This window comes from Haliotis rufescens, unplaced genomic scaffold, assembly GCF_023055435.1.
Source record: "Haliotis rufescens isolate VD_foot unplaced genomic scaffold, xgHalRufe1.0.p SCAF_16, whole genome shotgun sequence".
Taxonomy (NCBI): Eukaryota; Metazoa; Mollusca; class Gastropoda; order Lepetellida; family Haliotidae; genus Haliotis; species Haliotis rufescens.
The window spans coordinates 23,587,544-23,609,725 of NW_025963846.1; the positions used below are offsets into that span (position 1 = coordinate 23,587,544).

General features: G+C 39.8%; 1 protein-coding gene across 21 annotated transcripts in view; it reads left to right on the forward strand.

Moving 5' to 3' along the window:
• The window catches only part of LOC124133833 (sarcolemmal membrane-associated protein-like), a 102,869-nt gene that overhangs the window by 1,347 nt on the left and 79,340 nt on the right, over positions 1–22,182 (forward strand). For all 21 annotated transcript variants that reach the window (XM_046498380.2, XM_046498374.2, XM_046498376.2 and 18 more), the window contains exon 2: positions 1,080–1,298. In XM_046498380.2, the coding sequence (XP_046354336.1) occupies positions 1,080–1,298 (219 nt within the window). The remainder of the gene's footprint in view (positions 1–1,079; positions 1,299–22,182) is intronic.

Below are 22,182 nucleotides of genomic sequence, written 5' to 3' on the forward strand. Positions count from 1 at the left end.
TTTCAGTGAGAAAAACAATAACTTTGTTCCATGAGATATATATTAGCATGAGGATTGATCTATCCTTTATATGATGATGTATTTTGGGCTGGTGGCCTATCTACTGAATACATTTGTCTCTATTACATAGACACTCTGATCAAGTATCACAATTTGTGACAGAAAACTATTTATATCTGGTAGGACAAGAAACTACTGATGTCATTACTATCTCTTAAAACCTGATTTACATCATTGGTTGCTGAATGTAAACCCTTATGCTAATAGTGACATCTGATTTTAGATGGTTAAAATCAAATATTTAAACCAGTTGATTTCTGGAACCTTTAAAATAAATTATGATTTAAATGTGTTTATTTTCGCAAAAATATAAAAATGGATCAGTAAACAAGTGAATCGCTTTTGTTAATACCATTCCATTACACATAATACTTATACAATTAATACATTGATGAAGGTCAAATGTAACAAATGAATAATACGTACCAAACTAGTTGTATATATGATACATATATTTGCAATTTACATTAATTGATTTAATTTGATGAAGATGACACATGCATTGTTTAGGACAGCAACAGCATCTGTCTTAAGTTGCATTGTTTGGTTGCATATTTGAATAAATAGCACCTTGATTTCCCATGGCCACAGGCTGCATAAATATTTTCCTGGTTTACACACTTTCTTTTCTTCTTCTATTGTATCAATATTAGAAATGTGTAAAAGTTGAAATTATTATGATGACTAGGTGACCTTCTACAGGTCAAATCCATCAGCATCACTGCATGAATGTTTGGAATTGGAATCAGGATATCCTTTATTTGCAACTTCATTTCTGTTCCAATTCAGTAAATAAATTATTTTAGAAATTAAGACAGGTATTTGAAATATGGGCTAAAATATCCCAACTTCTTGAATTCTAATGCTCATGGTGACTGCCAACATTCCAATATCAAGAATCAGCATTTACTTGTAAGATCTTTTATCTATGACACCCCAAAATGCTTGATTTGGTATTATATGCAGCATGTATTTTAATGTTCTGTTGAAATATATTAAATATTTTGGTATTTATTCAGGTGGAAGGGGAGGACAAGTTGCGACCAACCATGTCGGCCTTGGCCATACTTTCTTGTCGACCAAATTCGCACCCATTCCAGGAAAGGCACATATCTCTGCATGAAGCCATCAAGATAGGCCGATCAGTGGCCCGGGCTCGACCTGCTGCCAATAATGGAATATTTGATTGTAAAGTACTTTCCAGACACCACGCATTGCTCTTTTATGAAAATGGAAAGGTGAGTTTTATCCCCATTTTATTTGACAGTTATTCTTGTTTATGTGGTGTTGTGGATAGAGCCTCTACCCTGAGGGTGGAACATTGGGGGTTCAAATCCCTGACCATGTCATACCCAAAGATGCTAAAAGATTGTAGTTGCTGTTACCCTGCCTGGCGCATTGCGATAAAACAAGGATTGGTCAGCTCAGAGTCATGCTGTGCCTGAGTGGGGTATCCATGTTATCTCAGTTGGATAGCACTATAAAACCAGAATAATTTTTTACTGGTACAAGCAGCCACACACTCAAATGCATGCACATTGCTATATAAGTAAAGTAACCCCATTTAACCTCACTTTACCTATTGTTTATATGCTAATAACTAACCCCTCACTATGGGATTTTCGGGGACTGTTAGATTGTGTCCCCAAAACACATGCTTGTTGTAAGAGGTGACTAAATGGATCGGGTGGTCATTCCCTTGACTTTGTTGATTGTGGGACAGGTTGCCCCAGAGACGTGGGACAATGCTCATGATATCAGTCACAGGATTGCCTGGTCCAGACTTGACTATTGCAAGTCATGTGAGTGGAATGTTGCTGTGTACGTTGTAACAAACAAAACATAACTGACCCCAATAATAGGCGTTTGTTTGAAGCATCCTCGACTGTCGGTCCCAGTGGGCCATTTGTGTGTCCAAGTCTTGATATGGGAACAATGTATGACTGATAGGTCTGGAGGCACTGTGACAGAATGCATACAGGTTTTCCCTTACAGTCTTTCTTTAGTTCAGTAATTCCAGGGTTAGAAACTAACAGTTTTTGTCCACTAGTCCTTATAATGATAACATATAGCAAAACCCTTAAAATGGACCAATTTCTACTAGTCCTTAGGATACCTTTACTATGGGGCAGTTTGGCAAGGACTACAGGACTAGTGCCAATTTCTAACACTGAATTCTACTGTACAGGTGTAGATACAGTGAATTACATCCCACTCGTCGACACCTCGTTTTGGACAAGTGGTTATGTTTTGGGAAAATTACCAGTCCTTCAAGATTTTCAGTCTCTGGCAAGCAGACAAGTGCCCAGTTTCCACCCTGCATGTTATAGCTAGGATCTGTGTGAAAGAGGTGTCCTTTTACTCCATGTAGTATGATTGCATGACTTCATACTTCCTATTTGACGTGTCACAGTTGTGATGTATTGGTCAGGGAATTCCAGACTCTTTCTAGTCGGGGAAAATCCCTGATGGAAAAGTTTATTATCATAGAAAATCATTCAGATTCTGTCTTTATCATACATGTATCCAATTGCCTATAAAAATAGGAGACTGGGAATGATAAGAAGAAATACAGGCATATATTGTTCAAAAGAATAAAATCATGAATCATGACTGAATTGATCACAGTGTACACAAATATACTTCAACACACAATGTTTTTATTATCAAAATGTTGCAATTGCATCTGTCATGTCTACTGTAAAGGACACATGGCCAAGCATATTTTCTTTTTTAAATATGGGATCCTATGTGGAATAAACACGATAAAAATAAAGCCTTTTATGTTCTTGGTGTGATAAAATTTCATTGGTTCCAATTTAAAGTCCTTTTTACTCCTTTTGATTTTTAATAAGAAATATTCCATGAATAACCATGAGTGTTGAATGATGTTGATATTTACATGTCTATTTATGTAAGACATGTATTGTGCTTGGAACCATGACTTGGTTTAACTGCCATGCACTACAATGTGATTCCTCTGGTATTGATAATGGTTCTTTCCCTCGATGGGTGGTCAGGTAGCCTAGTGATTAAAGCGTTCGCTCATCACGCCGAAGACCTGGGTTCGATTCCCGACATGGGTACAATGTGTGAAGCCCATTTCTGGTGTCCCCCGCCATGGTATTGCTGGAATATTGCTTAAAGCGGCGTAAAACTGTACTCACTCACTCGCTCACTCTTTCCCTGAATCTGTGTCTTTCATGGGCAGTGTTAGGGGACTACTGTAAAGCAAGAGTCATATCAACCTATGTGTATTCCATTTAATGTTTTAGTGAGTCAAACACAAAATAGCCTGAATTGATGTATGATAGAGCATTTAAAGGATGGATGGCTTTTATGGGTTTTTGCAATACCATGAATAGGTGCAAAATTGCTGATGCGGTGTTAGCAATAATCACTCACTCACTCACTGTCCAATCAGATTGGTTTATTCTTTAACAAGTCATGATAACTATTCCACTGTGGGTATTCAAGATATGAAAACAACGCTTTTCCTTGTGTTCCTCACTCAAACAGCTTTCAGATTCCGGATATATGTTCCTATGCTAATTTGACTTTTAATATAGGTTGAATACTGCTAATAGGTGTCTGGTGTAGTGTCATCGATAGGTGTTTGGTGTAGTGTCATCGATAGGTATTTGGTGTAGTGTCATCGATAGGTGTCTGGTGTAGTGTCATCGATAGGTGTCTGGTGTGTCATCAGTATGGTAAGGTGATGTTAGAAGTGTCAATTCTTGCTGTCTGTTGTCAGTCATGTATTAACATGGTAGGGAGACAGAATCTTCAGCTGTTGTATTTCAATATCTGATAGAACCTGTCAGGGCTGTAGACACTACAGTACTCGCCCTGACTGAGGATAATCCACTTATGTGCCACAGGATTAATAAATTGAAACCAAATAGCATTGACTTATTACTATTGACATTATGAAATCTCCCTACAATTGATTAATCAAAATTGTCCCTGAACTTAATATCATGAACTGGTTATGATAAAGTAACTATGGTTTCTACTTGGCCTGGGGGTGGTCGGGTAGCCTAGTGGTTAAAGCGTTCGCTCGTCACGCCGAAGACCCAGGTTCGATTCCCGACATGGGTACAATGTGTGAAGCCCATTTCTGGTGTCCCCTGCCGTGATATTGCTGGAATATTGCTAAAAGCGGCGTAAAACCTCACTCACTCACTCTACTTGGCCTGGCACGGGGAACTCGGGAACTCGGATGAGTCCTTCGTAGGACACGGATACCCATGGAACTACCCCGACCCATGGTTAGTCACGTGATATAGTGTGTAATGACAAAAATTTACAATAAGTCCATGGTTACACTACAAGTCGCTTATGTCAGTGTTAGAACTCTACACTAGCCCGGGGCTAGAACTAATTCCTGTGGGCTAGTACAAATTTCCAAATTTCCCCATAGTTTTAACATTACAAGGGCATTTTATCTTCACTCGGGCGAGTAAAATGTTTTGGTTTAGTTCCAACCCTGTAGAGTTCGCATTCCTGCTGACTTGCATATGTTTGAATAAAGATAAAGCTTCAGTCAACTTCAGTGTGTGCACGATCAGATCGTTTCATATGTGTATCTAAATAGATTTTGCCGGAGCTCGGTAAAACAGTTCCCAATGTGACATTTTGTACTTAACTGTTCAGTGTGTACCTAGGTTATGGGGTTGAGAGTCAAAGGTTTGGGGTTCGATCCCCGGCTGCCTCATACAAAGATGGTACTTGCTGTTACCCTGTCTGGCGCTCGGCATTAAGGGGCTAAAACAAGTCTGGTCGGCTCGGAGTCAGTATACTGTGTCTGAGTGGGGTATTCATGTTAAACTGTGGCATGGTATCTCAGTGGGCTAGCACCATAAAATGGGCATTAGTCTGGACTAGTACAAGCAGCCACTTCCACATACACGTACATGCACATCGCTATATGATATCGGTGCAATAAGTCCAAATACCCACTTACTCATCACAGGACATCATCACCAGGCAGCGGTCGTTAGTTAGTCATGTTGCTATGCTTGAAGAAAACTACCACATGAAATAGAAACATTACGAGTGTTACTTGTTGTAATTTGACTGATTCAGTCAACAGATGGGATACCTTAGATCCTGCAATAAACAGTGCTGTTTCATGTGTGGAAATATATATTAATTGTTTTATAACCTTACACTTTTAGGTTAGTGGTATGGGGAGAGTTAGTGTGTGTTCCACGTTTAATGATCTGTGACCAGTTACTGCAGTAAATCAATTTGTAGATTTAATCATCACGATAGCTGGCCTTAGCAATAACCCTGAAGACGAATGCTGGTGTGATCTGAACCGCCCAGGGCAGGTATCAAGGCAGAGTTTGACGTTTGATGATAAGAGCTGGCATTAGTTGATCCCATGCTGCGTTGATTATCTTAAGCATATTAGTGTCAGTTATTGCACATGGTTTAGGCTTGATTGGAACTCAGCAATCCATGGCTGGTTAATCTTGTTACCTCACAAATCAGGACATTTATTGCTGCAAATAGTTTCTGGGTAATTCATGTGCAGACAAGTTTATAGTCTGCTGGCTAATGTGCCAAGGATTCCGGAATCAGCTTGTCCAAACCTGTGTTCCGTGTATATGTTGTGTATATTGTGATTGCCATTGAACACCTTGGGATTGAAACTAGGCGTTAAATAAATTATTATTATTACTTGTAGTGAGTGTGTGAGTGAGTTTGGTTTTACGCCGCTTTTAGCAATATTCCAGCAATATCACGGCAGGGGACACCAGAAATGGGCTTCACACATTGTACCCATGTCGGGAATCGAACCCGGATCTTCGGCGTGACGAGCGAACGCTTTAACCACTTGGCTACCCCACCACCCCTTATTACTTGTAACTAGACCATCAGTTTGTTCACTATCAAGTTTTATACAACCATAGTTAAAAACGATTGACTTGGCACGCCACCATATTATTGATGGATGTGATACATTTGGCTCGTTTGTAAGAGGTGACTATGCCTATCGTAAGAGTCGACTATCAGGAATGAGTGGTCAGACTTGCTGACTTGGTTGATGCATGTCATCGTATATCAATTGCTTAGATCGATGCTCATGATGTCAATCACTGGACTGTCAAGTCCAGACTCGACTATTACAGACGCCGTCATATAGCTGAAATATTGCTGAGTGCAGCGTTAAACAACAAACAGACTTTAGGTTCTTGGTTCCTCAGAGATGTTGATGGTGAATATAACACTTGTGTATTGGAACCTGCGCCTTTATCACATCAAATGAACATGAAGAAGCACCTTCATCTAATCCCACCGTCTATTTTCATCAGATTATGATGCAATGTCCAGACAAGCCTCAGTTCATTAAAGACTCTGTAACAGTGTTCTGCCTGTTTCTGCCATTCATTACACGGACGTATTACCTGTCACTTCTACTGTATAACTCCTCAGATCGTGTCACCTCCCATAATGCAATGTGCAACATCAATAACCTCATGTGATGCGTTGGCAGAAATACTTATTGATTATATAGTGCACATGTTCCCTCATCTATGTATTATGTTTGCAGGATAAAACAGATAAAATGATTTTTTTCTGTTGTACTTTCTGTATTTAGAACTCAGTTAGCATGGCAAGAAATCATGGAGTAGGGGTATATCTTTTGTTACCTGGTGTAAGGATCAGATTGTAGAAAAAAATAAAATGTTAAAGTGTTTTGTTTGTTCTTCTTGCAAAGTCTGTTACAGAATTCAGTAATTAATTTGTGGAAGTATCAATTTTTTGGAAGGGAAATTCACAATATGTTCGCTTTATATCTTCAATATGATGAACAGGCCAACAGGGGATGGTATTTATGTCACTTATATATTTTATTCTTTCTTTCATTCTTGTTTCTCTTGCCCTATTGACAATACATTCCGGATATCACTGTAACATCTATATTTGAAATTTGACTGTCCTCGTGGCAGTCTTTTTGACAGAAACAGATTCCAATGTTCACAACAGTACATGATATAGACTTGGGTTTCTGGGTTAGCGTTGCTTATTGATGAATCGTGTGGTCAGGCTCGGATCGTTGCTCATTATCAGGGTTAGAAGTTAAGTTTCTGTTCACACTAGTCGCAAAAAAGATTTGCTACCGAATTGCCATCTATGTAATGATAAAAGTGGTTGTCACGAGGAAGTTCATCGCTCGTTCTTCCTGAAATTAACAAGCAGACTTCTTTTTATTTTGAACCCTGCTCAGAATATGAATACATGTAACTGGATTGTCTGATCCAGATCCAGACGGACAGACAGACAGACACTCAGACAGATACACAGACAGACACACAGGCAGACACACAGACAGACACACAGGCAGACACACAGGCAGACACACAGACAGACACACAGGCAGACACACAGGCAGACACACAGGCAGACACAGACAGACACAGACAGACACACACAGACACACAGACAGACACACAGACAGACACACAGACAGGCAGACAGACAGGCAGACACACAGACAGGCAGACAGACAGACACAGAGGCAGACAGCTCAATAAAAAACTGCCGCCTTCAGTAGTGAAACATAACAACATGTAAATGTATGCAATATTTCAGTCATAAACAAGTAGGTTGTCAGTAGGGGTCAGGTCCTCTTAGTAAGGCCATAATAAAGCTAGGAACCTCGGAACTATGACCAGATATAATACCCCATTGGTGTTATTGTAATTCCAGAGTGCTTGGCTTTGTAAGCTCCATGTACAGCACCTATGAACCACAACAGACAGCACACAGTTTTCTGCACTGGTGTAGACTGTTGCAGGAATAGGGTCGTATTCATTCATGCAATGTGATTTGCCTTGACCCAATTTATTCACTTGCTTTTGATCCTACTGAATTCCCACGTTGATATTGATAACCAATACTGTTTAATGTCACACTCTGGTTGCTGCTTGAGTTTGTCGGACGGTTGGTTGTCTGTGGCTAAGTGCAGTGCTGTAGTTGATAACTGGTGTCTCAGAACCTCATCTAGTGGTTGATGCCAGTCATGCTACCTCTGTCCTTGAACCTGGGAAACTTGTTTGTATTTTGGCAATGCAAGGTTACTATGGTAACACGTTTCTGTTGAACCATAAATTCTGCCTTTCTCCTGTGAATACAGTGTGTCCAAGTTCAGCTTTTTCTGTAAGAAAATGGACAGCAGAGTAAATAGAGTTAAGAGGCAGTCATGCGCGATGAGCAAGGCGAATTATGTACTTCAAGAAGTGGCTTCGAGTTACTGAAAGGGGATGACGTGTTTCTTGGGGCGTTGGCTCGTTTTAAGCAGAGGCGTTAAAACTGAATTTAGAAATATTACATTAAAACCTGGCTTAATCTTTCAAAATGGCAATACAGCGGTAGAAACTAACAGTTTCAGTCCACTAGTCCTTATAATGATAACCTATAGCAAACCCCTTAAAAATGGCAAATTTCTACTCGTCCTTATACCTTAACTATTGGGCAGTTTGGCAACGACTACAGGCAAATAGAGTGTGTGAGTGAGTGGCAGTATATTACATGAGTGGCAGTATATTACACGGGTGCCAATACTATGTGTGTTGTGTTAAAAGGTGGAGTCAAATGTGGCAGTCGAACGATGTGTTGTAGTCGACAAAGAATTTATGGAAGAACTATACAAAAAATGTAATTTCCCTTGATTTATATGTTTGAAATAAACACAGTATTTTTGTTTCATTATTATCAGTTTACTGTTGGTCATCTTTCATTGAAAATTGAATACATTGGTATTTTAGTCAGTAGAGTTATAACAGTGACTATTATAAGCTGAGTTTACTAGAGCTTACATTATTTTGCTAGACTTGGGCTTCAAACTTGCTGCCTAAAACTGTCATTTCTAGTTTGTTTAATGAATCTTCTGGAGCCAGTTTGCGTAAGTTCTTTTGTTATCATGACATCATTGTCCTTATTTAGGATTAATGATTTCCAGCCTTTTTGGAAATGTCAAACATTTATTGAAAATCTTTTGGTAAGCCCTGGTAAATACTGTGTATATTATAACTACATTGTCCTCTTGATGTATTGTTCATGAAATAGTTTGGGGTTGCAATCACCATACATGCTCCGTTGGGACTCCCAGACATCATGATTTAATATGAAACAGATCCGTGAAGATCTGGGGTAGAATAGGTCTTCAGCAACCCATGCTTGGTGTAAACGGCGACTATGCTTGTCGTAAGAGGTGACTAACGGGATCGGGTGGTCAGGCTTGCTGACTTGGTTGAAGCATGTCATCGTATCCATACTGCGTAGATCGATGCTCATGATGTCAGTCACTGGATTGTCTGGTCCAGACTCGATTATTTACAGACCTCTGTCGTATAGCTGGAATGTTGTGGCGTTAAACAACAAACTAACCAACAAACCTTCATGTTGATCTGTCTATCCTCTCACAGTGATCTGCGTCTTATGTCCCTTGGTTATCTAGAAAGTTCACAACTCTACATTTACAGCGATTTGCTTCTGTTATTTCTAAGTCTATTTCCTACATGGATAAAAGATCAATAGACCAGAGAGAAACGAAGAGTTGCATAGTATCTAACTTAATCGACAAGACCTGGTCCCGGTTTCATTTAGTTACAACGGCTGTGTTCAACTTCAACTGCTCTCCCTAATGACTCATTCCCACCCCCCACAATCACACATTCCCCAACCCCCTCTCCCCCTCTCCTGCTTCTGTTTCAGTGCTATAGGCAGATAAACAGATAAACAGCTTGCCTGTTCTACATATTAATCTGGCTGACTGTAGGCTGTTAGGAGGAAAATACCAAGTGCGCTGTGTTTACATTTGGAGGAAGAAACTAGGAAGTAAATGGCTGGTGTATCATTGGCCGTCACGTCATTGTAATGTAAGCTGTATAATCGTCCATGTTTAGGTTATGCACTGTTGTCAAACTGTGTGAGTCAGGATAGGTCTGTGCCCCAGGAATATTCCGATGGAGGTGGGAGGATGTTGTTTACTGTTAGGTGACTAATTGATGAGATGAAATTGCAGAAATAATTCCACGGAAATATATGTTTTTACTTGTGATGATTTGTTTCGTGGGGTCAGTTTGCCTCGTTATTGGATCCTGCCAGAGATTCCCCTTTCTCGGGTTGATATTGGAGCTTTTAAAAATATAGAAATTTGGAATTCCTGGTACTTCACACGCATAGGCTGCCTTTGCTTTGTGTCTTTGGTAAACGTCTGAGACCTGCATCACTTTGGGCTTTACCCTCACATTAAGCTGTTATGCAGTGATATAACTGGAATACTCACTCAGAGTTGCTTGCGTCCCTTGGGCACACCTGAAACTTATGATTGTGGGTTCGAATCCCGGTTCGCCCCGACTATATTTCTAGGTTTGTCAGCACCATACCCGTGCTCGTGGGTTTCATGGAAGTTGTAAACGTCTGAGACCTGTGTCACTTCGGGCTTTCCTCCCACATTAGGCTGACACACCACGATATACCTGGAAAACTGTTAAAAGCGCCGTTAAACCTCACTCACTCACTCACTCACTCACTCACTCACTCACTCACTCACTCACAATGTAAGAGGGGCGGTCGGGTAGCCTAGTGGTTAAAGCGTTCGCTCGTCACGCCGAAGACCCGGGTTCGATTCCCGACATGGGTACAATGTGTAAAGCCCATTTCTGGTGTCCCCCGCCGTGATATTGCTGGAATATTGCTAAAAGCGGTGTAGAACCATACTCACTCACTCACAATGTAAGAAGTCCATAGTTGATGTTGCTGAAGTATTGCCAAAAATAAAAATAATAATACCTCACTCATTTCCTGGGTAAAGTTAAGAACACTTTAATGTGAGAAACATGTCCTAAGTAAACTGATTGTCACATCTGTATTGATTTATTTCTCTTCTTTCTAAACTACTAACATATCACAGATTCAGTATAGGAAAAAGTCAAAAGGCTACATTGAAAGACACAATAGCTTGAAATGTAACACTTGCTGAATCCAGCATCCAATATTTCAGTTAGTTATTTTTGGAAGTGTTCTTGGATGAATATCAGATAGCTTGATAGAGCTGTGTGTCTTGCAGAGAGTCTACGGAGAGAGAGGGGGTATCTGATCCAAACATGGGTATTCAGAGACTAAGAAAGGTAACAAAAAGCCCACACATGCACAGGCCATTTAGACAGTGAGGTATGGCAGGTGTATTGGCTGACAGGTGTGGAGTGAGGGTCTGACTAGAGCACGGGGTTGGTACTTCTTGGCCTATTTGCCACCACTGAGGCTTGATGGGGAGAAAGTCAGGTAGATCCATCTACTGGACGCAGCTACTGATGGTTTCAGGTGTTAGTGTTCTGGAGGAGGCCCTCTTGGTGGAGGGGACACAGGTGGCCCAGTCGTCTAAGGCGCTGCGATTCGCTGTGCAGAGTTGCGTCCCTTGGGCATGCCAGAAACCTATGATTGTGGGTTCGAATCCCGGTTCGCCCCAATTATGTTTCTAGGTTTGTCAGCACCATACCCGTGCTCGTGGGTTTCACCGAAGTGGTAAACGTCTGAGACCTGCATCACTTCGGGCTTTCCTCCCACATTAAGCTGACACGCCGCGATATAACTGGAATACTGTTAAAAGCGGCGTTAAACCCAACTCACTCACTCACTCTTGGTGGAGGTAGCAGGAGCCTGGGGCTTTGGCCACTTGTCCAGATCTTGGGTCAAGTAAAATGTCTTTCAGTCTTGTAAGAACATCGGATACTAGACCATATGATGAGACAAAAATCTTGTGGAAGATGCAATTTTGGGCTTGGACGTTTCTGAGACAGACTGGTCATTCATGATTATGTTTTGTGAAATGGCAATAAAGTTGTCGCTGCTAATATCTGTGACATTGCTAATGTGACTTTAAGCAGTAATATGCCAAAAAGTTGAGTTTCAAGGAAACCTTCACGCAGCGATAAAAACAAACAGTTTTAGACCACCAGTCCTTATAATGGTAAAATATTGCAAAACGCTTAAAATTTCTACTAGTCCTTATGATACCTTGACTATTGGGCAGTTTGGCAAGGACTTTTTGCCAATTAGATCCGGGGTAGAATAGGTCTTCAGCAACCCATGCTTGCCATAAAAGGCGACTATGCTTGTCATAAGAGGCAACTAATGGGATTGGGTGGTCAGACCGCCGTCATATAGCTGGAATATTGAAGAATGCGGCGTTAAACAACAAACAAACAAACAAACACAAACTTGAATGGTTGAGGTCAGGCAGTTTGTACAGATAGAAAAATACCATGTCGTTGTTGTAGCATCAAGGTAGACCTATCTTCTATTGATCAGTATGTCTGTGTCATTCAGTGATACTGTTTACCTTTTCCTCATATTGAGCCTTAGGGTAACCTAGTTGTTATGCGTCTCATTATGCCAAAGACATGGCTTTGATTACCCACATGGGTACAATATGTGAAGTCAATGCCAATGTCTGCTGCTGATATTACAAAAGGCTGCCGAAAGCCATATACACTCTCATATATTGAGCCGGTAATGGTGAAAGTGAGATTCAGGTATGATTCCCCTCACGGTGCTGAGATACACAGCCCCCTCCATCCTCAGCCCCCTCCATCCTCAGCCTACCTACCTACCAGAGTGGCACTGTGAACTGATACGGTACATGCTGATAACAGCTGCCTGTCTGCCTGCCTTGCCCTAGCCTTGCTCCAAGGCTGTACTGAAAGAAACGTCCGTGGATGTGTAGTAATTCTATCCTCCTAATAAGCAAGTCTAGATATGTGGACAGTAAGGACTCCGATCTCTTATCGGGACTTGTTCTTATTGTTTACATAATCTAGAACTTATGATTTAAACTAATAATTATTGCCTTGGAGACTTGTGCAAGTCTAGCCTGGCCCTTCCCAATACAACTACAAGGTACCTCCATCAAGTTCCCCAAGACCAGCCTCCTTCACTGGCAACAGAGATGGAAAGTAGCAATAGTCATGGCGGGAGAAAAATGTCTATTGGTTAGATTAGACTGAGATTACCAAGTTGTTTGTTGTATGGCTAGATACTCTCCTTGTCGTGGTTGAGAGAGTTAATCTGTGTCTCTTCGGTGTGTTGCTGTTTTTGCTGTAATGGCATTGTTTCAAGTTTCTTGAATCACAGGCCTGAAAAGGCTTCGTTTACAATAAGATATCTCTAGTGGGTTACATAAAGCCTTTTACAAGGAATTTCAAATATTTTGTTATCGTATATCGCTTAATGTAATATGATATCATTGATCTTTTTTTGTCCTTTTTTTGACATATTAAATTTGGGAAAATATATATTGTATTTCAGGTAACCCGGACGACCCATTGTTCAACTTGTAGCCCAGGTGTTTTTGTTCATCTGTGTTAAACAATATTTAAAAAATAAAAAAAATGAAATGAGTTCATGTTATAACGTGTTGCTTTATCCCTAATAATTTAGCTGCAAAGGGAAAACGATATCTTTAGTTTTATAGACATGTTTAATTCATGATAGTTCATAGTTACATGGTGCCCATTCTTAGACATCGGTAGGAACTAACAGTTTCACTCCACTAGTCCTTATAATGATAACATATAGCAAAACCCTTAAAAATGGCAAATTTCTACTAGTCCTTATGATACCTTTACTATTGGGCAGGGCGGTCGGGTAGCCTAGTGGTTACAGTGTTTGCTCGTCACGCCGAAGACCCGGGTTCGATTCCCGACATGGGTACAATGTGTGAAGCCCATTTCTGGTGTCCCCTGCCGTGATATTGCTGGAATATTGCTAAAAGCGGCGTAAAACCCTACTCACTCACTCACTATTGGGCAGTTTGGCCAGGACTACAGGACTAGTGCCAATATCTAACCCTGCTTAGAGTTTCTGTTAGTGAGATTGCTGGGATAGTGTTATAACCAGCCCAGAAGCCCAGTCACACCTGTTATTCCAAAAGTTGTGTTAATTATTTTCAAGTTGATATGTCCAAAAATATATTTGATTGAGGTTTCTGACATGAATTTAGGCTAGTTGATGAGCTGTCAGTCACAGGCTGGTACGGCACTGCTGTAGGCCATGCTGCCAGGGCTGTGAGAACAGCAGCACATCTTTGATGTAACCTTATCCTCCAGGCTGGGCTGATTTGTTTGGTGAAGGTGATAGTATGTTAGTGAAAGTGATATGTTCAGGTAAAGATGAGATTGCGTGTCAGCTTGGAATCCAGAGAGGCCTTGCTTTCCCAGGCTGTAATTATGGAGTATATTATACACTATGTGCTGGCAGTGATAACGGATTATATTATGTGCTGGCTGTGATAACGGATTATATTATACACTATGTGCTGGCAGTGATAATGGATTATATTGTGTGCTAGCAGTGATAAGGGATTATATTATACACTATGTGCTGGCAGTGATAAGGGATTATATTATACACTATGTGCTGGCAGTGATAACAGATTATATTATACACTATGTGCTGGCAGTGATAACGGATTATATTATACACTATGTGCTGGCAGTGATAAGGGATTATATTATACACTATGTGCTGGCAGTGATAATGGATTATATTATACACTATGTGCTGGCAGTGATAAGGGATTATATTATACACTATGTGCTGGAAGTGATAACGGATTATATTATACACTATGTGCTGGCAGTGATAACGGATTATATTATGTGTTGGCAGTGATAACAGATTATATTATACACTATGTGCTGGCAGTGATAACGGATTATGTTATGTGTTGGCAGTGATAACGGATTATATTATACACTATGTGCTGGCAGTGATAACAGATTATGTTATACACTATGTGCTGGCAGTGATAACGGATTATATTATACACTATGTGCTGGCAGTGATAACAGATTATATTATACACTATGTGCTAGCAGTGATAACGGATTATATTATACACTATGTGCTGGCAGTGATAACAGATTATATTATACACTATGTGCTGGCAGTGATAACGGATTATATTACAATGTGGATTGTATTGGATTATATACATGATATAATATACTATGTGCAGGCAGTAATGGATTATAGTATACTCTATGTGCTGGCATTATTGATGGATTACATTGCAGTATGCCGGCAGTATGTTTTCAGTATACGCTACATGCTGGCTTACAGTTTTTAAAGATTATGTAACATAGTAGGTGCAGGCAGTATCATTCGATTATGTTACACACAATGTGCCTTATTTCCAACCCTGCTTTGTGCCTGCGTACCAATGACAGCATATGAGTGGGATGCAGTAAGCTTGCAGTTTGCCTATGGTGTATGTGTGTACACTCTGTGACTGTCTAACACTGGAGCCACCTGGTGTGTCGGGGGATAGGAGCAGATACCAGATCAGCCTGATTCCTCAACTTTCACCTTCATTCTTGCAGTGGGAGGGGGTGGTTGGTGCTGATGCAGCCACCTCACATGAGGAATATGTTACCACAGCGTGGCGCTGGCCCGGTTTGAAGTTTGGCTGACTCACCTGCCTGCATCACTGGTACAGCCACTGTACAGCAGAACTCTCACCAACCAACTGCATCACTTGCCTCCATTTATTATGACAGATGAGAGTGTTTGAGATAGTTAACCAATAAAAAGTTCAACTATTTGTTTACCTAGTTGTTGATGTTGATGTTTTTCAGTTTTGGCAAAATCTTTTCTACCTATGAGCATTAACTTCCTGTAGATAGTCTTTCATATAGGTTTTGCTTTTGATTTGACCTATCAGCACTTTGGCTGTGGTTTGTCAACATTCTAGGGGAAGGAACCAAATGGTTTGGTCTCTAGTCCCATGATTATATTGATCTACAGGTGAAGACTGGTAACATTAAGGTAAAAGTGGTCTTTACCTGAGCCAGTAGGAAATACATTTATCAAGCTCTATACATCGATGCAGCGGTAGAAACTAACAGTTTTCGTCCACTAGTCCTCATAAAGATAACATATAGCAGAACCTTTAAAAAGGGCCAATTTCTACTAGTCCTTGTGATACCTTAACTATTGGGCAGTTTGGCAAGGACTATAGGACTAGTGCCAATTTCTAAGGCTGCGATGCAATGCCTTCTTCCTCAAACTATTGACTAACAATCCCCATGTGCTTGGCCAGCATATGCTCTGCAGACAAAGGTGGCTGAAAGGTCATTGGCACTATATGATAAATTGGGCAGATCACTCAAACACTGAAGTCATATGTGGTTTCTAAAGCTTTTTCAGTAGTGAGATTACAATTGAAGCATTGATTATTGTCAGAATGACATATAAAGGGATTATTACCCATCATATAGTTAAGCAGGCTTGCATATTATAATGGTTATTATATCCTAATACATGATATTAACAATACAGGAACACACTTGGCTTATAATCTCTATTTTTGACTCTCCGGAGACCAAGCTTATTTTTGGTCATGTGAAGTCTTGTTTGATAATCTTAATTCTTAGGATGGCGGACGGGTAGCCTGGTGGTTTAAGTGTTAGCTCGTCACGACAAAGACCCGGGTTCGATTCCCGACATGGGTACAATGTGTGAAGCCCATTTCTGGTGCCCCCCCGCCATGATATTGCTGGAATATTGCTAAAAGCGGTGCTAAACCATACTCACTCACTTAATTCTTAAGTTTCTGAGAAGACGTGCTTTGTTTGGTATTAGTATTTGGTAAATTAAGAGTGAGTTAGTTGGGTTTAACGCGCTGGTAACAGTATTTCAAACCCACAATCATAGGTTTCTGGCGTGCCCAAGGGACGCAACTCTGCACAGGGAATTGTGGTGCCTTAGACGACAAGGCTACCTGTGCCCCCTGGTAAATTAACATATCTTATTCACAGTTCATGAAGAGACTTGGTACACACATTTACCATAAAGTGGGGTTGTGGCTTTTGCTATTATAGTTTCCTCACTAATTGTATTTTTTCTGTTTCCATGGCTACAAGTTTAGACTTTGTTTTTGAAACTGAGTAGAGTTAGGGACCATTGCTTCCAGCACAAAACTCAAAAACATTTTTGGCAGTGGTAGTCAAACATCTGTCATTTTCTTTTCATTTACGTGGATACAAGTTAGGACTTAGTCTGTGAAACATGATGTTAGTTGTACTCAGAAGTTTTAAGATTAACCGACTGCCTCAGGGGTCTAGTGGAAGAGTGTCTGCCCAGTGAGCAGAAGGTCTGGGTTCGATCACCGGCCGCGTCATACCAAAAGATGGTACTTGTTGTTACCCTGTCTGGCGCTCAACATTTAGGGGCTAGTCGGCTCGGAGTCAGTATACTGTGTCTGAGTGGGGTATTCGTGTTAAACTGCTGCATGGTATCTCAGTGGGCTTGCACTATAAATCGGCATCAGTCCGGACTACAACAAGCAGGCTACACACACACGTGTATGCACGTCGCGATATAAGTGCAATAATCTTTGACCCCATTTCACCTTTAAGATTAACCACTTTTGGTATGATGAGATATTTGACAGGAATACATGCTTCATCTGCTATGCATGATCTTGGCCATTAGGAATAATGGAAAACCAAGATATCTGTGGACTTAGAATTGGGTTTGGAATTGTCCTGAATGATAGGATCTATTTTATTAAGCTAAATTTGCTGAGTTCACTTTGAACTTAAAGCCAGTCTGCACAACTGTGAACCTCCAGACCTTTTGAACATGTCAAAGCCTTTGATGTATTTTTTGAAATACTTAGGAAGAATCCATATCTTCTGTTTGATCATTGTCAGATTGTCGCAACTGAAACACTTTATCTATACTGAATATTGATGTAAGCCTAAGTTTATGCTCGAGACAATGGCAGCTTGTCAGAATAGAGAATCTATTATTGAGGTGTGCACACAGGTCTGAAGAGATGAATTCAGGGCAGTGCTGCTTCCAGACATCAGCATCTGACCATTTGTCTGTAAACTGATGCCTCGTTTACTGATTCCTGTCAAGTCTTCCTGTCAAGTCTTCCTGTCAAGTCTTCCTGATGTTTCTCCTGAAATGAAGCAGGGATGGTTATGGGTCTTTGCACTTGTGGGAATTCTGAGCAGAAAAGGTCCCCCTTTCCCAATTCTTGTTGTAAGAAGCACTTGAAATGAGTAAGTCATGTAGAACATGTGATGTTGATGTGTGTATGCATATGATACATGGGTCACGATACGATACGTATCATGATATGTAGGTCACGATATTATATGTATCATGATTCATAGGTCAATACGATACGTATCATGATACGTAGGTCATAATACGATACATATCATGATACGTAGGTTACGATGTGATATGTATCATGATACGTAGGTCACAATACGATACGTAGGTTACGATGTGATATGTATCATGATACATAGGTCACAATACGATACGTAGGTCATGATGTGATATGTATCATGATACGTAGGTCACAATACGATACGTAGGTCATGATGTGATATGTATCATGATACATAGGTCACAATACGATACGTATTATGATACATAGGTCACAATACGATATGTATCATGATACATAGGTCACAATATGATATGTATCATGATACGTAGGTCACGATGTGATATGTATCATGATACATAAGTCAAGTTACGATACGTATCATGATACATATGTCACAATACGATATGTATCATGATACATAGGTCACAATACGATACGTATCATGATACGTAGGTTACGATGTGATATGTATCATGATACATAAGTCAAGATACGATACGTATCATGATACATAGGTCACAATACGATATGTATCATGATACATAGGTCACAATACGATACGTAGCATGATATGTAGGTCACAATGTGATATGTAGCATATGTAGGTCACGATGTGATATGTATCATGATACATAGGTCACAATACGATATGTATCATGATACATAGGTCACAATACGATATGTATCATGATACATAGGTCACGATGTGATATGTATCATGATACATAGGTCACATTTCGATACGTATCATGATACATAGGTCACAATACGATACGTATCATGATACATAGGTCACGGTATATATATTTTTGTCAAATTGAAACTACTTGACAATAAATATTTCGGAGCAGGTTCAAAGGGAAATTCTAGCTGTAGACACGTTCATAATGGCTATTTTTCGTCGTGAACTTGAAACACGAATTACAACACATTTTGCAGTATTTGCCTGACAAAAATGTGGGGGATCATCAAATGAGTAGTAAATAATTTCTTTTAGCAAGTGTATCGTCTTGTATCGATACAGTGAAAAATGTATCATGTATCGTATTGTCGCATGAAAACTCACGATGCAGCAGTGTACGTTGGTATCGTTTCACCCCTATGGTGCCATAGAAAACACTTGAAGCTGGTGCAGTTATAAAGGGCTGCATACAGGATTTACGTATTTTGCCTTGTTAAATCATGTATGTGCTGGTAATCCTTCCTTTGATTGCTGCAAATTGTTTCTTTGATCCCATACATATAAAGAGGAAAAGCTGAGTGTTTAGAAGCACTTAGAAACCTCCCTACTTTAACACTTACTTTAATGGATGGCAAGCGGAAAATTGTCAGACAAATATCTACATATGAGTAATATGTCATTGACATTTTTTTTTGTCAAAGTGACAGTAATCCATTCTACTCCAGTCTCTTGTGGGAATGAACATGCCAAAACTGCAGTTTAGTCTTTAGGTTTGATTTTGAAATGGTCAACAATAGACTTTTCTGGTATTGAAAAGACAGTATTTTCCGTGGCTGTGCATTGGTAAAACAATTGTATAACGATACTTATTGTGATATTTTGAGAGCTAAAGTGCTTGACGGTGCTTGACGGTGCTTGACAGTGCTTGACAGTGCTTGACACTGATTGTACAGGCAAATCTTATTTTCTACTGACTAAAGTAAATATGTCAAAGTCAGGCGCTGCCATTTTGTAGTCATGGTTACGGGCGAGGATAAAACGTGAGAAAAATCCCATTTGTTTTGTCGGTCAAAAAACATCATTTATGAATGAATTTCTGTATATAATTTTGGTTAAATAATTACAAATAATTACATTAAACTATGTTTTTTACCCAATATACCTGAACACAGAAAAGTTATTGCAATAAGCGTATTGCAGTATACCGGTAATACATTGCAGTCAACCCGTGAAGGTCAGGGGTAGAATAGGACTTCAGCAACCCATGCTTGCCGTAAAAGGCGACTATGCTTGTCATAAAAGGCGACTAACGGGATCGGGTGGTTAGGCTCGCTGACTTGGTTGATGCATGTCATCGATCCCAATTGCGTGGATCGATGCTCATGATGTCAATCACTGGATTGTCTGGTCCAGACTTTATTATTTACAGACCGCCGTCATATAGCTGGAATATTGCTGAGTGCGGCGTTAAACAACAAACAAACAAACAAACAAACAAACAAACAAACAAACAAACCTTGCAGTCATATAAGTGTTTTCATTTTCACAATTGGTCATATTTGTATCCCATGGAAGAGTTTGTGACAAGCCCTGGAACCTTCTTCAAGCTATTTAAAACTGAGATGAAAAGCATAGACAGAAATTGAAAAATCTTCGCCACATTGATGGCCATATTAGTTGGCACTTTACAAGACCTTACTGCAGTGCTGTTGTGGTACAGGTGTCTCATGACCGATTCCTTCTAAGAGTGGATCTTGATGGGACCAAGCTGAGCGTTATTGGGAGATAGAGGTTTTATTTAGACCATTTTACAAATGATTATTGTCAGTGTTAAAAAACGTGCTTGTTGCCCAAATAAGGAACAAATGTCACATTGACCTGATACATATTCCCCAAATAAACTCCTGGGCTTCAGGTCAGGGAGTTCTTTATTATCAATCTTTTATGGTATGTACTTTAGGCTTGGAGGAAAGAAATGGATTTTCAGAGAATATAGAACCTTGTCATATTTCCTGTGTGAACTTTTCATTTGTCATATGATTGCTGTCATGTCCGACTAAATGCCACTGTTGACATGACTAGAAGGTTTAACAGTCACATGTAGATAGATATTTGACATTTAGGACAGTCATGATTATTTGCAAATATACTTTAGACAAGAATCCATTTTCTTTTTTTTTAGCTAGGGTTTCTTTCAAGTGTTGGTTATTGAATAAAAGGAGGAGAATAAGGGATTGAAAAGACAGCTGTTCGTAGGCAGTTCTACTTTTTGTATATGCAGATATATTTGCCTTAAAAATTGAAAACATATCTGGAAACTGATATTGTGGGTTAAGGTGTGCTTGAAGAATGTAGATAATTGTCAGGTATTTATCAATATTTACACCAGTACAGCTCAAATAGGTGAGCTGTAACCCTGATTTGAGCTTCCCTTGATAGGGAATTACCATGGGGGTGTGTTATTTGCGTGCATTGACTAACGTAAGTGATGTAAATAGCTGAGGGCTGAGGTACGCCTGACACGCTGTGTGGTGCTGCCTCAGCATCAGAGATGGATGGCTTGTGATCTATTTGCTATGCTAACTCCTCACCAGTCGAGAGGCATGAACTGTGCTGAGCTTGGTGAAAGGTCTGATGCAAAGAATTGGATAAGAATTTTGTCGAATTCCTTTCATTATTTTATCGAAACCTTGAATGATTCAGCTAAAATGTTTTGTTCTCTTGATAAAGTTGCTTTAAATTTAGAAATAAGAACAAACAGTTTGTTAACCTTGATGCTTGCGTAGGATAAATTACCTGAGCCGTGTGGCCTATTTTGTTGTCTTTCATTCTCGGTGCAGTTGAGTCAATGTTTGTTGTGTGTTTTTAGAATAACGACGCCATGCACATGGAAGCAAACTTCGTCACCCGTTGTTTGGTTGAGAAGCCTTGTTAAATGTACACTTTACCACAGATTATTAGGGTCCAGTGTTCTTGATTAATGATTGAGGTGGGGCTTGTCCGGTTTTGTTTGTCTGTGGAGTATGTTTGAAATTAGATCAAACTTTGGAACAGGATTGTGTCCAGGAGCTTTAAACAAAAAGAGGATTGAAAAAAATGAAAAAATGTTGTGTTTTTTAGAGAAATTTATTGATTTTCTGGGCCATTATGCTAAGAAGCAGGAACGAAAATAGAGTATTTCTGGGTGATTGAAAGCCAGTTTAGTCCTTGTGTTTAGATAGGAAATGTATTG